At 40.3% G+C, this 14,946-nt stretch overlaps 1 protein-coding gene across 6 annotated transcripts in view; it reads left to right on the forward strand.

Moving 5' to 3' along the window:
* The window catches only part of AMPH (amphiphysin), a 122,612-nt gene that overhangs the window by 51,647 nt on the left and 56,019 nt on the right, over nucleotides 1-14,946 (forward strand). For all 6 annotated transcript variants that reach the window (XM_074900929.1, XM_074900928.1, XM_074900930.1 and 3 more), the window contains exon 2: nucleotides 4,801-4,881. In XM_074900929.1, coding sequence (XP_074757030.1) covers nucleotides 4,801-4,881 — 81 coding nt within the window. The remainder of the gene's footprint in view (nucleotides 1-4,800; nucleotides 4,882-14,946) is intronic.

Raw genomic sequence — 14,946 nt, forward strand, 5'->3', positions numbered from 1 at the left:
AAGTACCATCTTGAAACTCCTTTGGAAAGCTGCAAATGTTAGTGATGCAGCCCTAGTATTTCTTTTACAGGTTGTAGAAGTGTATGGTATTAGAAAAATAGTGTTGTGGAACAGTATTGTAGATACATGAGTTTGCATCTGTTGAGATCTGGAGCACTTTGCTATTCTCAAAAGATTTTGGGCAGTGAGTCCGTGACAGTTTTGGACCCTCACAAGTGTTTGTCTTGCTCTTCATACTGGGGTTATTCTGTAATATGCTTAAATAATGCTACTTGTGGTGAGTTAGAATAGTTTTGCTTTTTCAGTGTTTTAACAATCCTGGGAATTTCTGATAAAGTCTTGTCCTGGGTAGTCCTGTCTCAACAGTCGTGTCTTCCTGCCCTGAGTGGTTTTGAACATGTTGGTGGTTCTTTAAGAATACTGATGCATGACTGGGGATGATGCATGTTGGGATGTCTGATGAGGCTACGGTCAACTCCTATCCACCCTGCTGCTGCTGTGCAGAGACCTGAGCTACTCTTGAGGCAGCTCCTGAGTGGCCATAGTTTATGTCAAAGAATTAATTTCTTTTTTTTTATTTCTTTCCTTGAATTTCCATCTTCTTGGAAACTTTTTTATGGAAGGATGGGTATGCCTGTCAGAGTGGTATTCTCAGCAACTATAGTAACACTGTCATCCTTGCCACAAGACAAGAGTTTTTGGTATAATCAAGCTTACTCTAGCTCATCTGTAATTTTTTTCTATTATATTAGTTTCCTTTCTTTGGCACTTTGAAGACACTTAAGAACATTCACATCATATCGTAATATTGACCATTTTAATTCAAGATCAGCAAAGTACTGACTTTTCTTCCTAACACTTCAGATCCTCATAGAACTGAAATATATTACTTCGTAAATGAAAGCACTTAGAAGACTGAAGGGGAACTGTTTAGTCTTGCATTTTCCAAAAGGTTTGCTGAAGATACAGCCTCCCCAAATGGAAATACTCTTGTATTTTGTATCTAGACATGTACTGTTGATGATGTTTATGAATGGTATCATAGATTCTTAATGTCCTTACTCACATTTTATGTATTTATTTATCTCAGTACCACATTGCCAGATAATTCCTCTCTATACATGTTCACTCGGCAGCATCTAAGTTTACCATCAGTTCAAATGTAGCTTTTACTTCATTATCAATGCTGATTTGACGTAATTATTTTGTTTATAAATTCTTAGAAGCATGCTGGGTCAATAACCAATATTCATTTTAGAGCTTTAACATAATTCAGTGCATTAAGCAAATTGTACAATATCATGTCTGGAGACCACAATTAAATTAAGAAAAAAACTTAAGTAGCTGTTTCAAATTCTCTCTCTCTCTCTCTCTTTTTTCCTCTTTTAATGACATTTTAAGAGAAAACTTGCTGGTAGCTGATTCAGTCTAATTATATGAAATAGGATAGCTTTTTACCTATATCTTTTTTTTAATAGGGTGATCGTGTTCACCAGCTATTTTATACAGTTTTCCGAAGACTACAGTATACTTGACTGTAGAACACTGAGATTCAGTTCATGTCTGTTTCTTTAATATTTTAAAATTCTTTTATTTGAAACTGTACAGGCTGTTCATAACATTGATAGATGTTCTTAACCCTACCCCAAACATTATTTCTCTGTATGGGCATACTAATTAAAAAATAAAGAAAAAAACCTAGCCACCTGCCTTCTCCAAGTCCAGGCTTCATTCAAGCCCTACAGGCCACTGAATATTCAGCAACAGCTTTAGTTCCTCTGCTGTTTCTTTTTCTAGTGCCTGAATCCAAATCCACAATATGGGTTACCTACCACATGGACCTAAAATAAAATGTTAGCCATTTATCCATCCAGAACTACTTTCTTTAGCACCTTGTAGAGCACTCCAAGACTTTTGTAAAACACTATCCATCTACTCTTCTCCTGTCCCCAGGGGCATATAAACTGAGCTATTCCTATTACTAAATCTAATCCTTATCTAGAAGGGTAGTTGAACTGAGGTTTAAGGGGGAGGTTAGGTACTTGCTGCTCCTGAACACAGCCTTCATTTTACCTTTAAGGGCCATCAGATACTTTCCTGTAACCTGGATGTTTTAAGTCTGTTTTCTCTTGACCAATATCTAAGCCTAGTGCTAGTAGGCTACTTGCCTTTTCATAACCCTAGCCCTAAATGAGACTATGACTCTAATCTTGATCCAGGTGCTCTATATCAAGATGAGCAATGTGTCTATAATTTATTTCAGCCTGTCCACGGGAGGAGTTGGAAGAACCTGTGTGTAGTGTAGACAAACCTTCATCTGGCCTTAACCCTACTCCAGAGACTCTCTATAGGTGGTGACCAAACTGAGCAAAAATAAACTACAAACTATAGACTTCTGTTGACAAGAGACTTCCACTTTGAGACAGAAGTGCACAAATAAATGCTGAGAGGTAGCCTTACCTTCATTCTGGTCACCTACCTGTTTACCTGCGGTTAAACTGTGGTTACAAATGGGTTGGTTATAAAGGGCTGAGCATGTTCAGTGGTCTGTGGGGCTATATGGATGGGATCTAAATGGACCTGTGAGGAATAGTTTATTCTAGCCCCCGCCTGCTCCCCTGTCGCTATATAGAATTGTGGGCATAGGATTAGGATTGCATTTAGGGAACGAGTGAGTGAATCCCAGTTATCTGTGTGTACGGCATAGGCTTTGGGACTTCTGTGAGAGCAAATGTCTTTAGCTGATGCCAAGCCTCTGGCTTGGACCTTCTAGTTCCAACCATGTGACATATCTGTAGTTCTGATTTGGGTTAGGATTAGGAAAATGGGGAAGATGTGTTATTAATGGTTATTTAACGTAATCCTGGATCAAGATTAGGGTCAGTATTTGCAGAGGCCAAATTCTAACACTGCATCTTAGTCTCAGTTTAGCTAAATACCTGTAGAGAAATTTAAAGTTGGAGATAAGATTAAAAAAAGCTCCACATAAGAAGTAGGAGGTAGGTGCTGTGGGAAGTAGGTTGTTCCCTTATGAGTCTTGCGCTATTGGGTCTGAACACACGAGATGTGGATGTGTGCCGTTGGTATTTTGGGAAAGAGAAAAGAATTTATCACGACAACCTTTCTTGCCGTGGTTTGTTACCTATGTTATGAATCACTCAGACTACAATTAACATGCCTGCTGCTTGTTCCTGTGAACATGATTTGAATGTATTGCTGTGGTTGGGAGTGTTACGTGGCAGCCACCTCTTTGAAAAGGAAATGTTGGATTTTCAGAGAGCCGCCTGGTGTGGATCAAAGTTGTGCCACAGTTGGGGGCAGACTGTTTGGTTTATTGGTGACAAGAAGCAATGTGAAGGCCTGTGATGATTTGAAATGTTAAGTTAAATAATTGCTCTGTAAAACCATATGCAATACGTTTTAATATTTTATGAAGAGGTTGGTGATAAGAGTGTATGAGGTCTTTGGGACTAGTCAGCAGGCTTAAAAGCAACCCAAAATGCCCAGATGAGCGGGGGAAATTAAAAGCTAAAGCATAGCTATAGGCAGCAAAAGGCTGGTCTTCGTGTTTTCCTCTGATGTCATTCTTTGTGTCTTTCTGCTGTAAATGCATCAAAACTTCCTTGAAGTTCCACATGCCAGGTCCACAGGTAGCATCGCATCACCTTCATGATCATCTTGACCCCCAGTTTCCACTGTGGCAATGCTCACCGTCCCTTTGTGCAGCCTGCTTTCATGGTGTGGGTCTGGCTGGGGTTGGGAGAGGCAGGTGGTCGGAGAGAGAATATGGCAGGACTGGAGTGTTAGAGTCTTTGTTTTGAGACAAACAGGTGGTGATGTTCATATGTTTATTCATAGTATCAGTTAATTACTACTTTTCTATTTGGTTGGGTTTTTCAGTTGTTTGTTTTTGTTTTTTCCCGTGAAAATTGAAAGTTTGGTCAATTTGTCATGGGAGAGCAATCTGAACATCGCTATGTGTGGTGGTTCATTCTGCATACAAGTAATCTATAATGATTCAGGGGTTGCTTGACAAGAAGGGTGAAGACTTTGCAGATGTAAGTCTTCAGTATTAAGATGAATGGATAATGCTGCGATTTAATAGAGTGCATTTATTGTAGTTAAGTACAGTATACAGTGTAGCTGTGTCAAATTACTTTTGAGATTGCTATGACATGAGCAGCCCTTGCTGCTGATATATTGCAGTGTATTTATTATCTAGAGCATGACAACCCACTTCTGAATTAATGAGGGGAGCAAATATGAAGATCACTAGAAGTTTTAAATAAGCATCAACTGTAACAATTTCATATGCACCTTACAGTTCTTGATTCTCTATGACTTTGTGTTGAAAATCATGCAGATAAGGATAATGTTAATACTGTTTGATGTAATGAGCCGTAAACAAGAAAAACCTAATGAAATTTGATTTTTTTTTCTTTCCTTGAAAAGGACAACAACTTGCAGTTCCAGCAAATTTATCTCATTCTTCCTCGCTTTGAAACCCTGTGATTCTTTGCTAAAAAAAGTTGCTTCATTAAAAAAAACAACCATACCCTGGAGGACTCCATACTTCGAAATGTATTTCCACACACATGCACACACCATCCTCCTGCTTTTATCCTCTTTTATTTTGACAAAAATGCTTTCCCATATGAACTTTGGAAACAGCAGTGCATGCAACACCCCCAAAAATAAAATGCTATTTAAGTCTAACTACAAGAACAGAAGCATTGAAAGTAGCAGCATTTTTGTTTTGTGACAGAAATATTAAATTATTCCTTTTTTTTTTCAATATAGGTACTTCAAAAACTAGGAAAAGCAGATGAAACAAAAGATGAGCAGTTTGAAGAATACGTTCAAAATTTCAAACGGCAAGAGGTCAGTTACTTTTTCAGTTCCTTTAATTGTGTCTTAAGAATAACGCAGTGTATTTGAACTTGCTGATTTTGGAGAAGGTAACAGGTAAGATTTTTATTTTTTTTTTTGGTGGGCATAAGATTTTGTTCTGCTATTTGCAGAGAGAGAGAACAGTTGGATTTGTGCAAGCAGAGGGCTAAGAAATGCGCTCATAGTCAAAGGGCATATTGTAATCATGGATAACACCACCATGCTCGAACTGCTTGGGATCAGCAGAGCGACAGCACATTTTCAACAGTGTAATTGAGAGCAGAACTCAACCCCAACTAAATGCAGTTTTGTAGTTGACTTCTTGCAGAGAAGAGATATATTTCCTCGGTTTCATTTTGTGGATTGCTTTTATATAATAATACCACTTGTAAACAAAGTGAATAGATGAATAGTTTCAGACTGCTGTGTGTTATTATGCTCCCTGTGGGTGCAGGGGGCTATGGTGGCAGTGCTGATGAAGCACTCCTGCATAGCAGTGTTCAATTACTCTTGATGTAAACACAACATAGGAAAACAAAGGTGCCCCAAAGAGTTTATAATCTACTCCCAGTGCAATCCTAAATTCTAATCTCAATTACTCCTTGCTTTGTTGGACAGACTTTTTGGCTCTGAGGTGATTAATTGCAATTAATTAAATAGTAGCTTTCTAGTACACATTAAAGCCTACCATGAGCTGCATTAACACTACCAAGAAAATAGTCTTATTATGTAAGTATGAACTGAGGTATCTGTCGCCTTTGTGAGCTATCATTTAGAGCTCATATAGAAAGTCACTGGAGGGTGAGAGAACTACTCCCACACATCTTACACGATGTAAAAACTGGCTCCTGTCAGTGTTTGCAACTTCTGCCCTGAGTCAGTCCTATCTGTCACATGCACTTCTGTCCTTTCCATTTAAACACAAACCCTGCATCCTGACTGCTGGGATGCTTATTAGCTCTTTTGCATCTTATGGTCACTTAGCCTTTATTTTCCTCTCTCAGTGTAGAATGGAGGAAGGTTTCAGGAGCCACTGGGCTTTTGCATAGATCTTCACTCTTCCCCAAAGGTGAAAATGATGGGAAGTAATAGAATCTGTATCTCTGAAGAGGGTGGTTCCTCCCTCAAAGGTGGTGGGATTTAATGGGCCTGAAGAAGCACTCAGAAGCTTTGAAACACTACAGAGATGTCGTATTTTCCCTTTTCTTCCCCTTCTTCTTTTCCAAGTATGCTGGGATATCAATGGAGCATCTGTAAGATTTTTACTGGGTGCAGAAGGAACAGCTGGAGCATCCCCATGAAGAAACAGAGTTTTGTGGGATATTTTTTTAGCTAAAAATTCTGAGTGAAATTAAAAAAAGAGATGAAAGAGGAAAAAAAAATCTTTTAGGAGCAGCTGGAGCATCCCCATGAAGAAACAGAGTTTTGTGGGATATTTTTTTAGCTAAAAATTCTGAGTGAAATTAAAAAAAGAGATGAAAGAGGAAAAAAAAAATCTTTTAAAGCAAAATTATGTCTCAAGTGTTTCTTTTTTCTGTCCTTTACCAAGAATTTTCTGTGATGATGATTTTCAGCTGAAAGACTGGCTAAGGGCTAAGGAGGATCTTAGCATTGCTTTCAGTTTATTTCCTCCTCCTTTTATGTACAGAGGCAGTAATAAATAGTCAAGGACTCTGCAGGAACTGCATGATGCTAAATCCAGATGCAAATGTGACTTGGGGCCAGGGGAGAAATTGAGTACAGAGGAATGCAGAGGGAACTACTACAGCTCTCTTGAGGGGCACGTGCAGATTAGGCTAGGTCCACTGGCAGACCACATGAGTGAGAATGTTTGTACATTAATCACACGTGCTTACTCTGCTCTGCTGGGCTTGCTCTTAGAGTTCTGTTGTGCTCAATTCTTTAAATACCAGGGGGGAAAATGCTGCAAAAGCACTGTTTCTGCCATGTTCACCAATAAGAAGCATAGAAATTAGTTTTGTCCCTGCTTTGATCTACAGCTTAATAGCAATGTAAAGATGCAAAGCATTACAATGTGCACCTGAATTATTACTGTTACTGATTAATACCTTGCAGAACTGCTGTTTCCTGTGAACTCAGGCAGCCATTACTTCTTGGTTTACCGTTCAGTGCTGCTTTCAAGGTTATCTCTGCAACTCTAGAGCCTTTTGAAAGAGAAAAATTAAGTTCTAGGTATTGAAGAATAAAAAGGCAGAATGGGTGATTGATCCTTGTGCTTGAGGTCCACCAAACTGTTGATGTGGGCCATTCAAGTGGCTTGCAAGCAGAACCGCCCCTGGTAGAGGCTGTCCTGTCATTTGCAGTTCCCTCCAGGATTATTGTCTCAAGTGGTTGTTGCTGACCTAACAAGGCCTTTCTATGGCAGAGGCAGTTTGAGAGAAGGTCCAAATACTTTGTTTCTTGCAATCTCATTTAGCAGTAATTTGGCTGTTCCCTGGCCACCTCACCTACCTACATTTGGTTTTGAGGAAGACTGCCACTTTAGTTCTGTGTCTCTTTGTAAGTTGTTTGTAGCAGCTGGTGCCATGTGGGCTTTAGGGATCCTGGTAAGCTGAAAGCTGTGAAAATGGTCTGGTTTTCTTGTTTCACTACCTTATTGAGGCAGCAACACTTGGAAGGTCAACTGGTCTTAAGTAGAGAATGATCTTTTTATTAATACTTGCCAAAGATAATAAATGAAGACTTTCAGTTCAGCTCATGGAAAGGAGAGAAAGTGCATAGTGCTCATTACCCAGGAAACGGCTAATTGCAAAACTGAAATCTTAACATGCTTGATAGCAGATTGGATGGTGAGTATCTATGAAACTCAGCAGAAGGCTTTGTGATGTGTAAGGATATGTCCGGCAGATCTGTCTGTAGGAAAAGCTCATTTAGACTCCCCAGTGGTCATTCCCATCTCTTTCTGAATACCACTGGATAAGAGCCCCTTCCAGACTTGACAGCCCAGAGTTGAATTACCCAGATGAAACACCATGGAGAAACTGAATCTGGAGAGAACAGAGTATGGTGGCTTTGCAGAGCATCAGGACTTCCCCCATAAAAAGCAGTAAGCTGCTTCAGCTGAAACCAACAGTAAAAACATTTTGATTTTTAACAGTGAATACTGCTGTTATTCACAGAATCACAGAATCACTCAGGTTGGAAAAGACCCTTGGGATCATCGAGTTCAACTATCAGCCCTACTCGACAAAGTTCTGCCCTTCCACTTAAGTTGAAAACTGAAAATTGCCACTCTAAATCAAAAATTGTGGAATAAACAAAACATATGTAACTCATATGACACAGTATGACACGGATTTTCAGTGTATTGCAGCAGATTTCTTGAAGCTTAACCTTTTCTCTCTGCACAGCTAATTGTGGATGTGCTCAGCCTCTTAATCAACCCTGAAGTTCAGAGGGGGGAAAAAAAAGATAATTCCTGCATATTTCTTTCGACTCTGAAAATATCAAGTCCATCAGGGATTTACCTGAAATTTCATCTCTGTTCTGTTGTTCAAGCAACTGCATCTTACACATTCTTTTTTGACAGGCAGTAAAGTAGCAACTCCCTTATCCCCAAATATATTTTATTGACTCACAGTGCTTGCTTCATTTTTGTAAGAGATCAACATTCTGTTTCATGTCTGTCCATATTTACCTCATTATTTTTTCATATGTAGTTATGAGTATTATTTTACAGACTACAGTTACAATATATTTTAGTGTTTAAAACCATTGATGTTATGTATTGTATATGTACAGACAGAGATATAGCAGTTGCTACTACAAAAGCAGCTGCCCATGACGTCAGAATAAAGCAAGATGTCAAGTGCCGTTGTTGCTCATTTATAGAATTAGGTGAAAATGAAGAGCCTTTTTTTTTTGCTGTTGTTGAGCAAGAAGAACCTGTGTCTGTGGACTGTTTTTACTTAGGTGTGCCTTGCAGTAAGAGCTGCTCCCTGGGTGTAATTGTTAGGGGTCCTAGAAGGGTTTATCCTGGCCAGGTCTTCATTTCATGCAAACACACTTACCTGCCTTACAGCTATGACACAATGCTGTCTTAAAGTTGTTCTGTGAGACAGCATTTATTGAAGTGCTCTTTTTGCATCAAACGTGCCAATGATTCCTTAACATTTATTCACGAGTTAAGATACTCTAGATGAGGTTCACCACCTACACATAGGCACCAGATGTGCCTCACGGTGTCCCACCTGGCCCCCAGCTGTTGCCTCAGACAGAGGCATGTGCCTTTGGCCACAGTTCTGTATCATACCTGCTGGCTCTGTGGTCCTCTTGAGCATCCCATGGCATCTCCAGCAGCACAGCCACATGTGTTTTGGCATCTGAACTTTGTCCCTGGTGAGTAATCCAGTTCCAGATTATGACACCTGAACATAGGTGTCTGTTTGAGTTGGATCTTCCTAGATGCTTATGCAGAACTGGGCAGTGTGATCTGGAGGGCCAAGACAGAAACCTGACAGTTCTCTGGGAGCCTCAGTGGCTCTGATCAGCCCCATCTGGGACCCCTAACCCTGCACATAGGCCTAGGAGTCCCATTTTAGCTAAGCCCTGGGCACGCAGTCCCTCCCTAAGCCATGTCTTAGCTGGTCCCCATGCCTAGGGAATCTGTGCTTCAGCTGGATCTCCTGCTGCTCCCATCTGGATCTCCCAGACAGACCTTAGACCTGGTTTAAACCCTTGATATGTCGGGGGAGTGTCAGTGAAGCCTCTTACCAGCCCCTGGCTCTGCCCCTCTGCCTCAGACCCTGCAGGATGGCACCTGTCAATGAGGGCATGGCCTGCGCTGGGGTCACTCATGGCTCCTGGCACAGCCCCAACAACTTAGCTGAGCAGCTGCTGTGAGGGTTGTGAGTCAGTTGTCTAAACATTACACCTTTTTCCTCTTGCGAGGCCCTAGTGTGTCCTCCTTGGCTTCCGAATGCTGTTCAACAAAGCTGGCAGGTCCCTTAGGACCAGTTGTGTTTGCCGTTTGTGGATGCATCACACATGGCACTAGACAGTTATGCTGCATGAATGGTTTTGACTGGAGGATTTTCTTAACTGTCCTCCTGACTCCACAGGTTGCACTAAAGAGATCTACATTGTCTCTAAGACAAGGAGGGGCACCCAACTCCTGTAGACCGTGATAGGTGTCTTAATCTGGAGTTGAACCAAGAACAGGGTGAAGAAGAGGAGAGTCAATATGTGTTACAGTCATGTGAAATTCAATCTGTGTTCTGCAACATTTTCTGTGGGAGTTACTACGTACCCCATACATCTATTTGACCATCTTTAAACCTACCTTATGCCCTCCCCTTAGACTCCCTCATTTCACTGATCTTGTGCGTGGACTTGAGATGGAGACAAGAATCCAGGCAATAAACAAAAAGTCCTTTAAAATTACACTGAATGGGAGACACTATTTCTCCTTAGCTGATACCCAGATTTCCTTGGTTGTCTGTGCAATCTCATCCTAAATTGCAGGAGATTCTTGAGACTTGTTAAGCTGCAACATATTGTTGTTCAATACAGCTTTGTCCATAAGGAGACTCCTTTGCTGAACAAAGGAGATGCCAAATGGTGCCCTTGATAGATACTTCGAAGTAAACCAGACACAGGAAAACACAGTTTAGACTCATGGGAGGGAGCTTTATTTTGTGAGCCAGGAAGTGTTTGCATTCAGGGGACTGCATCTGACAGGCAGCTTTTCAGGGGCAGTGCCAAAACGTACTTTGGATACTGGGTGACCCCTAAGCCAAATACAAGCAATACAACGTGCAAAGTAATTTGGAGTCTATGGGAGGGGCTTCTCTGATGATTACCTGAATGGTAATACATCCTGAAATGTTTAATAATTTCCTTACGTTTGAGGGGCCATTTTTCCCAAGACAAGAAGCAGCGTAGCATACCATTAAATCTCATCTCAACCTCATTAATTTTCAGTTAGGATACCCAGAAATGTGAGGCCCTCTTTTATGCTACAGAATCATCTCTGCAGGAACAGCCCAGATCCATTCTAACTCATTCCTCATTTCAAAGGAGAGAGTGGCTGATCTGATGTTTTGCTTTTTTGATTCTGCCTATTGATTGCTCCAAATCTAAAATCTAATCCATTGTCACACTGGGCTGGTTTTGACTGCCCCTTAGATATAAACTATTATGCCTGTGCAGCTTTAGTAACTGTGCTAATTGTTTTCTCCCAGGCAGTGCAGTTGAATGATTGAGTTATTTCTGCCTATTTTTAAAACAGACTGGTATATGTTTATTCTGGAGCCCTTCAGGATAACTGATCCTGGGGATAGGTGATGTAGCCCAGCTGTGGGATTAAACACATGGATTGAACGTGATGCTGTTCACAACAAACAGTTCTGGACAGTTTTCTACCAGACCTATTAATGCATAGTTTATATATGTTATTTAAAAAAATAGTTATGGATATGCAGCTGTAGGCATAAACAGAGGCCAAGTACATGTTCAGAAAGTCCAGCTCGACATTTAGCGTGTATAGATTACTTTTAGCCATAGACTTGTAGACTCTGCAGTTTTTGCACACCCCACATTTTCATTAGAACTGTTAGTCGGGGCCTTACTTTGAGAACTTGAATATGCTTGTAGGAAGATGTAATAGGTAGGAAAGTAGCTTGAGGAGGGAGAGGTTTAGTTGTGAGGCAGGAAGGTTGGTATTTCATTTAAGGAGGGTGCCAGATATTTTCTGTTCAGTCCTCATGTGAAGCAGAGACCCTTGGTTCAGTAAAAGGGTTAATCAGTTAAGCATCACAGCAGGCACAGAGCTTTCTCAGTGACTGGCTGTCACTGCTAACACGGGGTAGAGCTCACTGGTCCTTCCCTTTAGAGCTCATACTTTTTGGATTAGTCCAGATCGTCTGAGGAGCCTGTTTGATTTGCCATAGTTTCCTTAAACTCATCACATTACATAATAACTAGAATGATGAAAGAGACATGTTAGTGGCTGGACCACAGATTGGGTGCTGTCCTGGTAGGTACTGGGATGTCAAAACCCTCTGTTTCCAGAGAAGGTTACAAACCAAACTTTTTTCAAGTGATGCACTAGACACATAATTCAAATCCCAAGTCTCTTACGGCTTGTAGAAAGAGAAAAGAAGAAATGTATTTCTTTAAGAAAAAGATTCCAGAATTTGGGAGACAGTTCTACGAACTATAAGAAGACTGAGAAATGGTAAAATAGGGTGCTCTGGTATGCAGATGTATTTCATACTGAATTATGGACTTGTCCTAAAAGCCTCTTATTTTAAGCTTCACTTACTTCAGTTAGTCTTTTGTATTCATACTTCTGAGTTCCCTAAAAGACTTACCCGTAAATACTACCTAAAGTGTTTGCGAACAGAGAGACAATGCCGCTTTACATTGCAGCTAATAACTGCACATTACAATAAAGGATGTCTTCCAGGTGTTACAGAAAAGGCTTTCTTTTGAGCTATTTCCCTGCTGTCTTAGTGACGGAATGACAAAATTCCACTATTAGACTTAGAACTGCATTAATAATTATCTGGTTTGCATTTCTATGGACAGGTTATTAATTAACCTGTGCTCCAGGTTCAGCATTCACAGTGCTCTTGACTCTCGCTAAAGTGGAGTGATTTATTTGTTTTTGGTATCAAGCACATGCTGTGCTGACCTTTCCTGTAAAGATGTATTGTGTTTATATCCTGTATGTGACATGATAGAAAAATCAAACTCTTCTGTTGTGCTCGGAAAGCTATGAATAAATGATGCCTGGCAAATAGGTCATCCAATTCTAGCTTTCGTGGAGGCAAGGTGGCCTTTAATTTCTGAGTGGAAGCAACGATTTTTCGGTTGCCTCAGGAAACAAAAGCTGGTAAGACACAAACCATAGTTTTTATGGGTTTAGTCATTAAGTTTCTGTAGGTCTTGTCAGTCTTACAGCCAACAATGCTGTGACTCTCTTTGTCTTAATTCCAGTGCTAAGATATGCTTAAATACTATTTTTTGAAGAGAAAACCAAAACTAAACATACACAAGAATCAGTAGTTCTGAAAAGGCTTAATGCTGCTGTAAAGGTGTATAAGACCTGTGGCTGTAGATGACAAGATCCTGAAACACTGAGCCTCCTTATCTCACTGGGTGCATGTGTCTTTACAGGCTGCATAATACTGACCATGTGATGAGACCAGAAGAGTAGAAAAGGGGTTCTGACAGTGACGCTGACTTGTGTGCTACAGTGCTCAGAGCAGCAGGTTGTTGTTTGGGCCATCACTGTGGAGACCTGTGTCGATTTTCCTAATGAGGGATGTTGGTTCGTGTTGTTAATGAGCCTCCTTTGCTCTTATGTGCAATTTAACAGGATTGCCTGACAGAGTTTTGGTAATCTGTATGCTGAGTTTGACCAAATGAGCTAAGAGCACTGATGTCTGGTGAGAACATGCCTGCTGTTATCAAACAACCTGACTGTGAGAAATTTGCTATTAAGTATGCTATTGAGATTTCTCTGTGGAGTTTTCCTGCATATTATGAAACTCTGACTCATTTTGCTGCCTCATGTAGAACAAATAAAAGAAATTACGAAATGTTAAAAGGAAGCATCAGTGCTCTCTTGGGAAATATCATTTCAGAGGAGAACAACATCTGCAAAATGACACCTACTTTTCATTCTTCTTCAATAAGCTGCATCTCAATTAGCAAAATTGGTGGCCTTAATGAAGATACTTGGAGCAGTGGTTTCAGAGCCACCAGATGTTTTCATCTGATAGACTAGAAAGGAGTGTATCAGTAAACATCGAGAAGGGGCAATATGTGCCAATCTTTAAAACAGTGCTTTTTAGAACCTTTATGTCACAGTTTGCAAGATGTGTGGAGCCAGCAATGCGGTATTTTCATCCTGTGAATATTAATTAGTCTGTCTTCACTAATTGTGTTTACTATATCAAAATATGTAGGCCAGAGGCATGTTTTGCAGAGTTCATAGGGCTAAGAACTTTTGATGCAAATTTTTATTTCTGCTATTTTATAGAAGGGTCTGTTTCTGTTGCCACTGAAATGGAAAGATTATCTCTCAAATTCAGTGGGAGCTGGCCCTTGCCCATGGATGCTTTAAAGTCACGTGTCCATCCAACATTTGCTAATACGGGAAAATTTGTAAGGCTCTATGCTGCTTAAATATTTCAGTGGTGTGTGGCCTGTTAATAACCTAGACTGAGGGAGATGCATGTAAAAATTACTCTTTTGAATGAATTGTCAGAATTCATAACAGCACATATGGCAAAATATTTGCATCGTGTTTTACTGCTTTGACTTTTTCTTATACGTTTTCCTGGGCAGTGGTTGCTGATGATGCACAATGCTAACCAACCACGATAGATCTCATAGTGGTTTAAGGTAACAGTCGTAAAACTACACAGCAGTACAGCTATAAGCATAGTGTTTGAGCAGAGTGTGTGCCTGTGACGTGACATTTGTGGTGTGCTAGTTAGTCCTAGTGACAAAATAGACATTTTACTGGACATGAGGACAGCTAACAGGGTTCTGAGTCTTCCAGCTGCGGTGTGCTACTCCTAAAACATTAAAATTAAAACTAAAAAATTAAAATTAAAAATTATTGTTTAATAACTAAAAATTGTTATTGTGTGGACACCTGTTCAGGTGGACCATGATAAAGAATCAAGTTGCTCTATATACTTCTCATTTTCACCCCATGCACTCAGGTCAAATAAGATAATTTCTATACCTTCATGTGACTTCTCTGAGTACAAGGGATCCTCCCAGGAGGAGATTGGCTTCCATAGAAAAGGAACTTCTCTCCTCTTTCTGCCACATGCTTACAGATACTCCTCATCAGATCTGAGAGCGAGAAGTTCTGCTCCCAGGTTCAATCTCCTTTCCTCTGTGACAGTGTTGTTCACTTAATGCCTTGCTCCGTGGAAAGCAGACAGCTTCTGTCATCTCTCTGCTTCCCAATATAGCATAGAAAGAAGTAGAAAAAAGTCAGATTCTGAAGTGTGTTACGTAGGATGATAAAATGTGTTGTTATGATGCGTTAGGGTAGTACTTTTTACTAAA

Source organism: Athene noctua, chromosome 2 (genome assembly GCF_965140245.1).
Source record: "Athene noctua chromosome 2, bAthNoc1.hap1.1, whole genome shotgun sequence".
NCBI classification, from domain to species: Eukaryota; Metazoa; Chordata; class Aves; order Strigiformes; family Strigidae; genus Athene; species Athene noctua.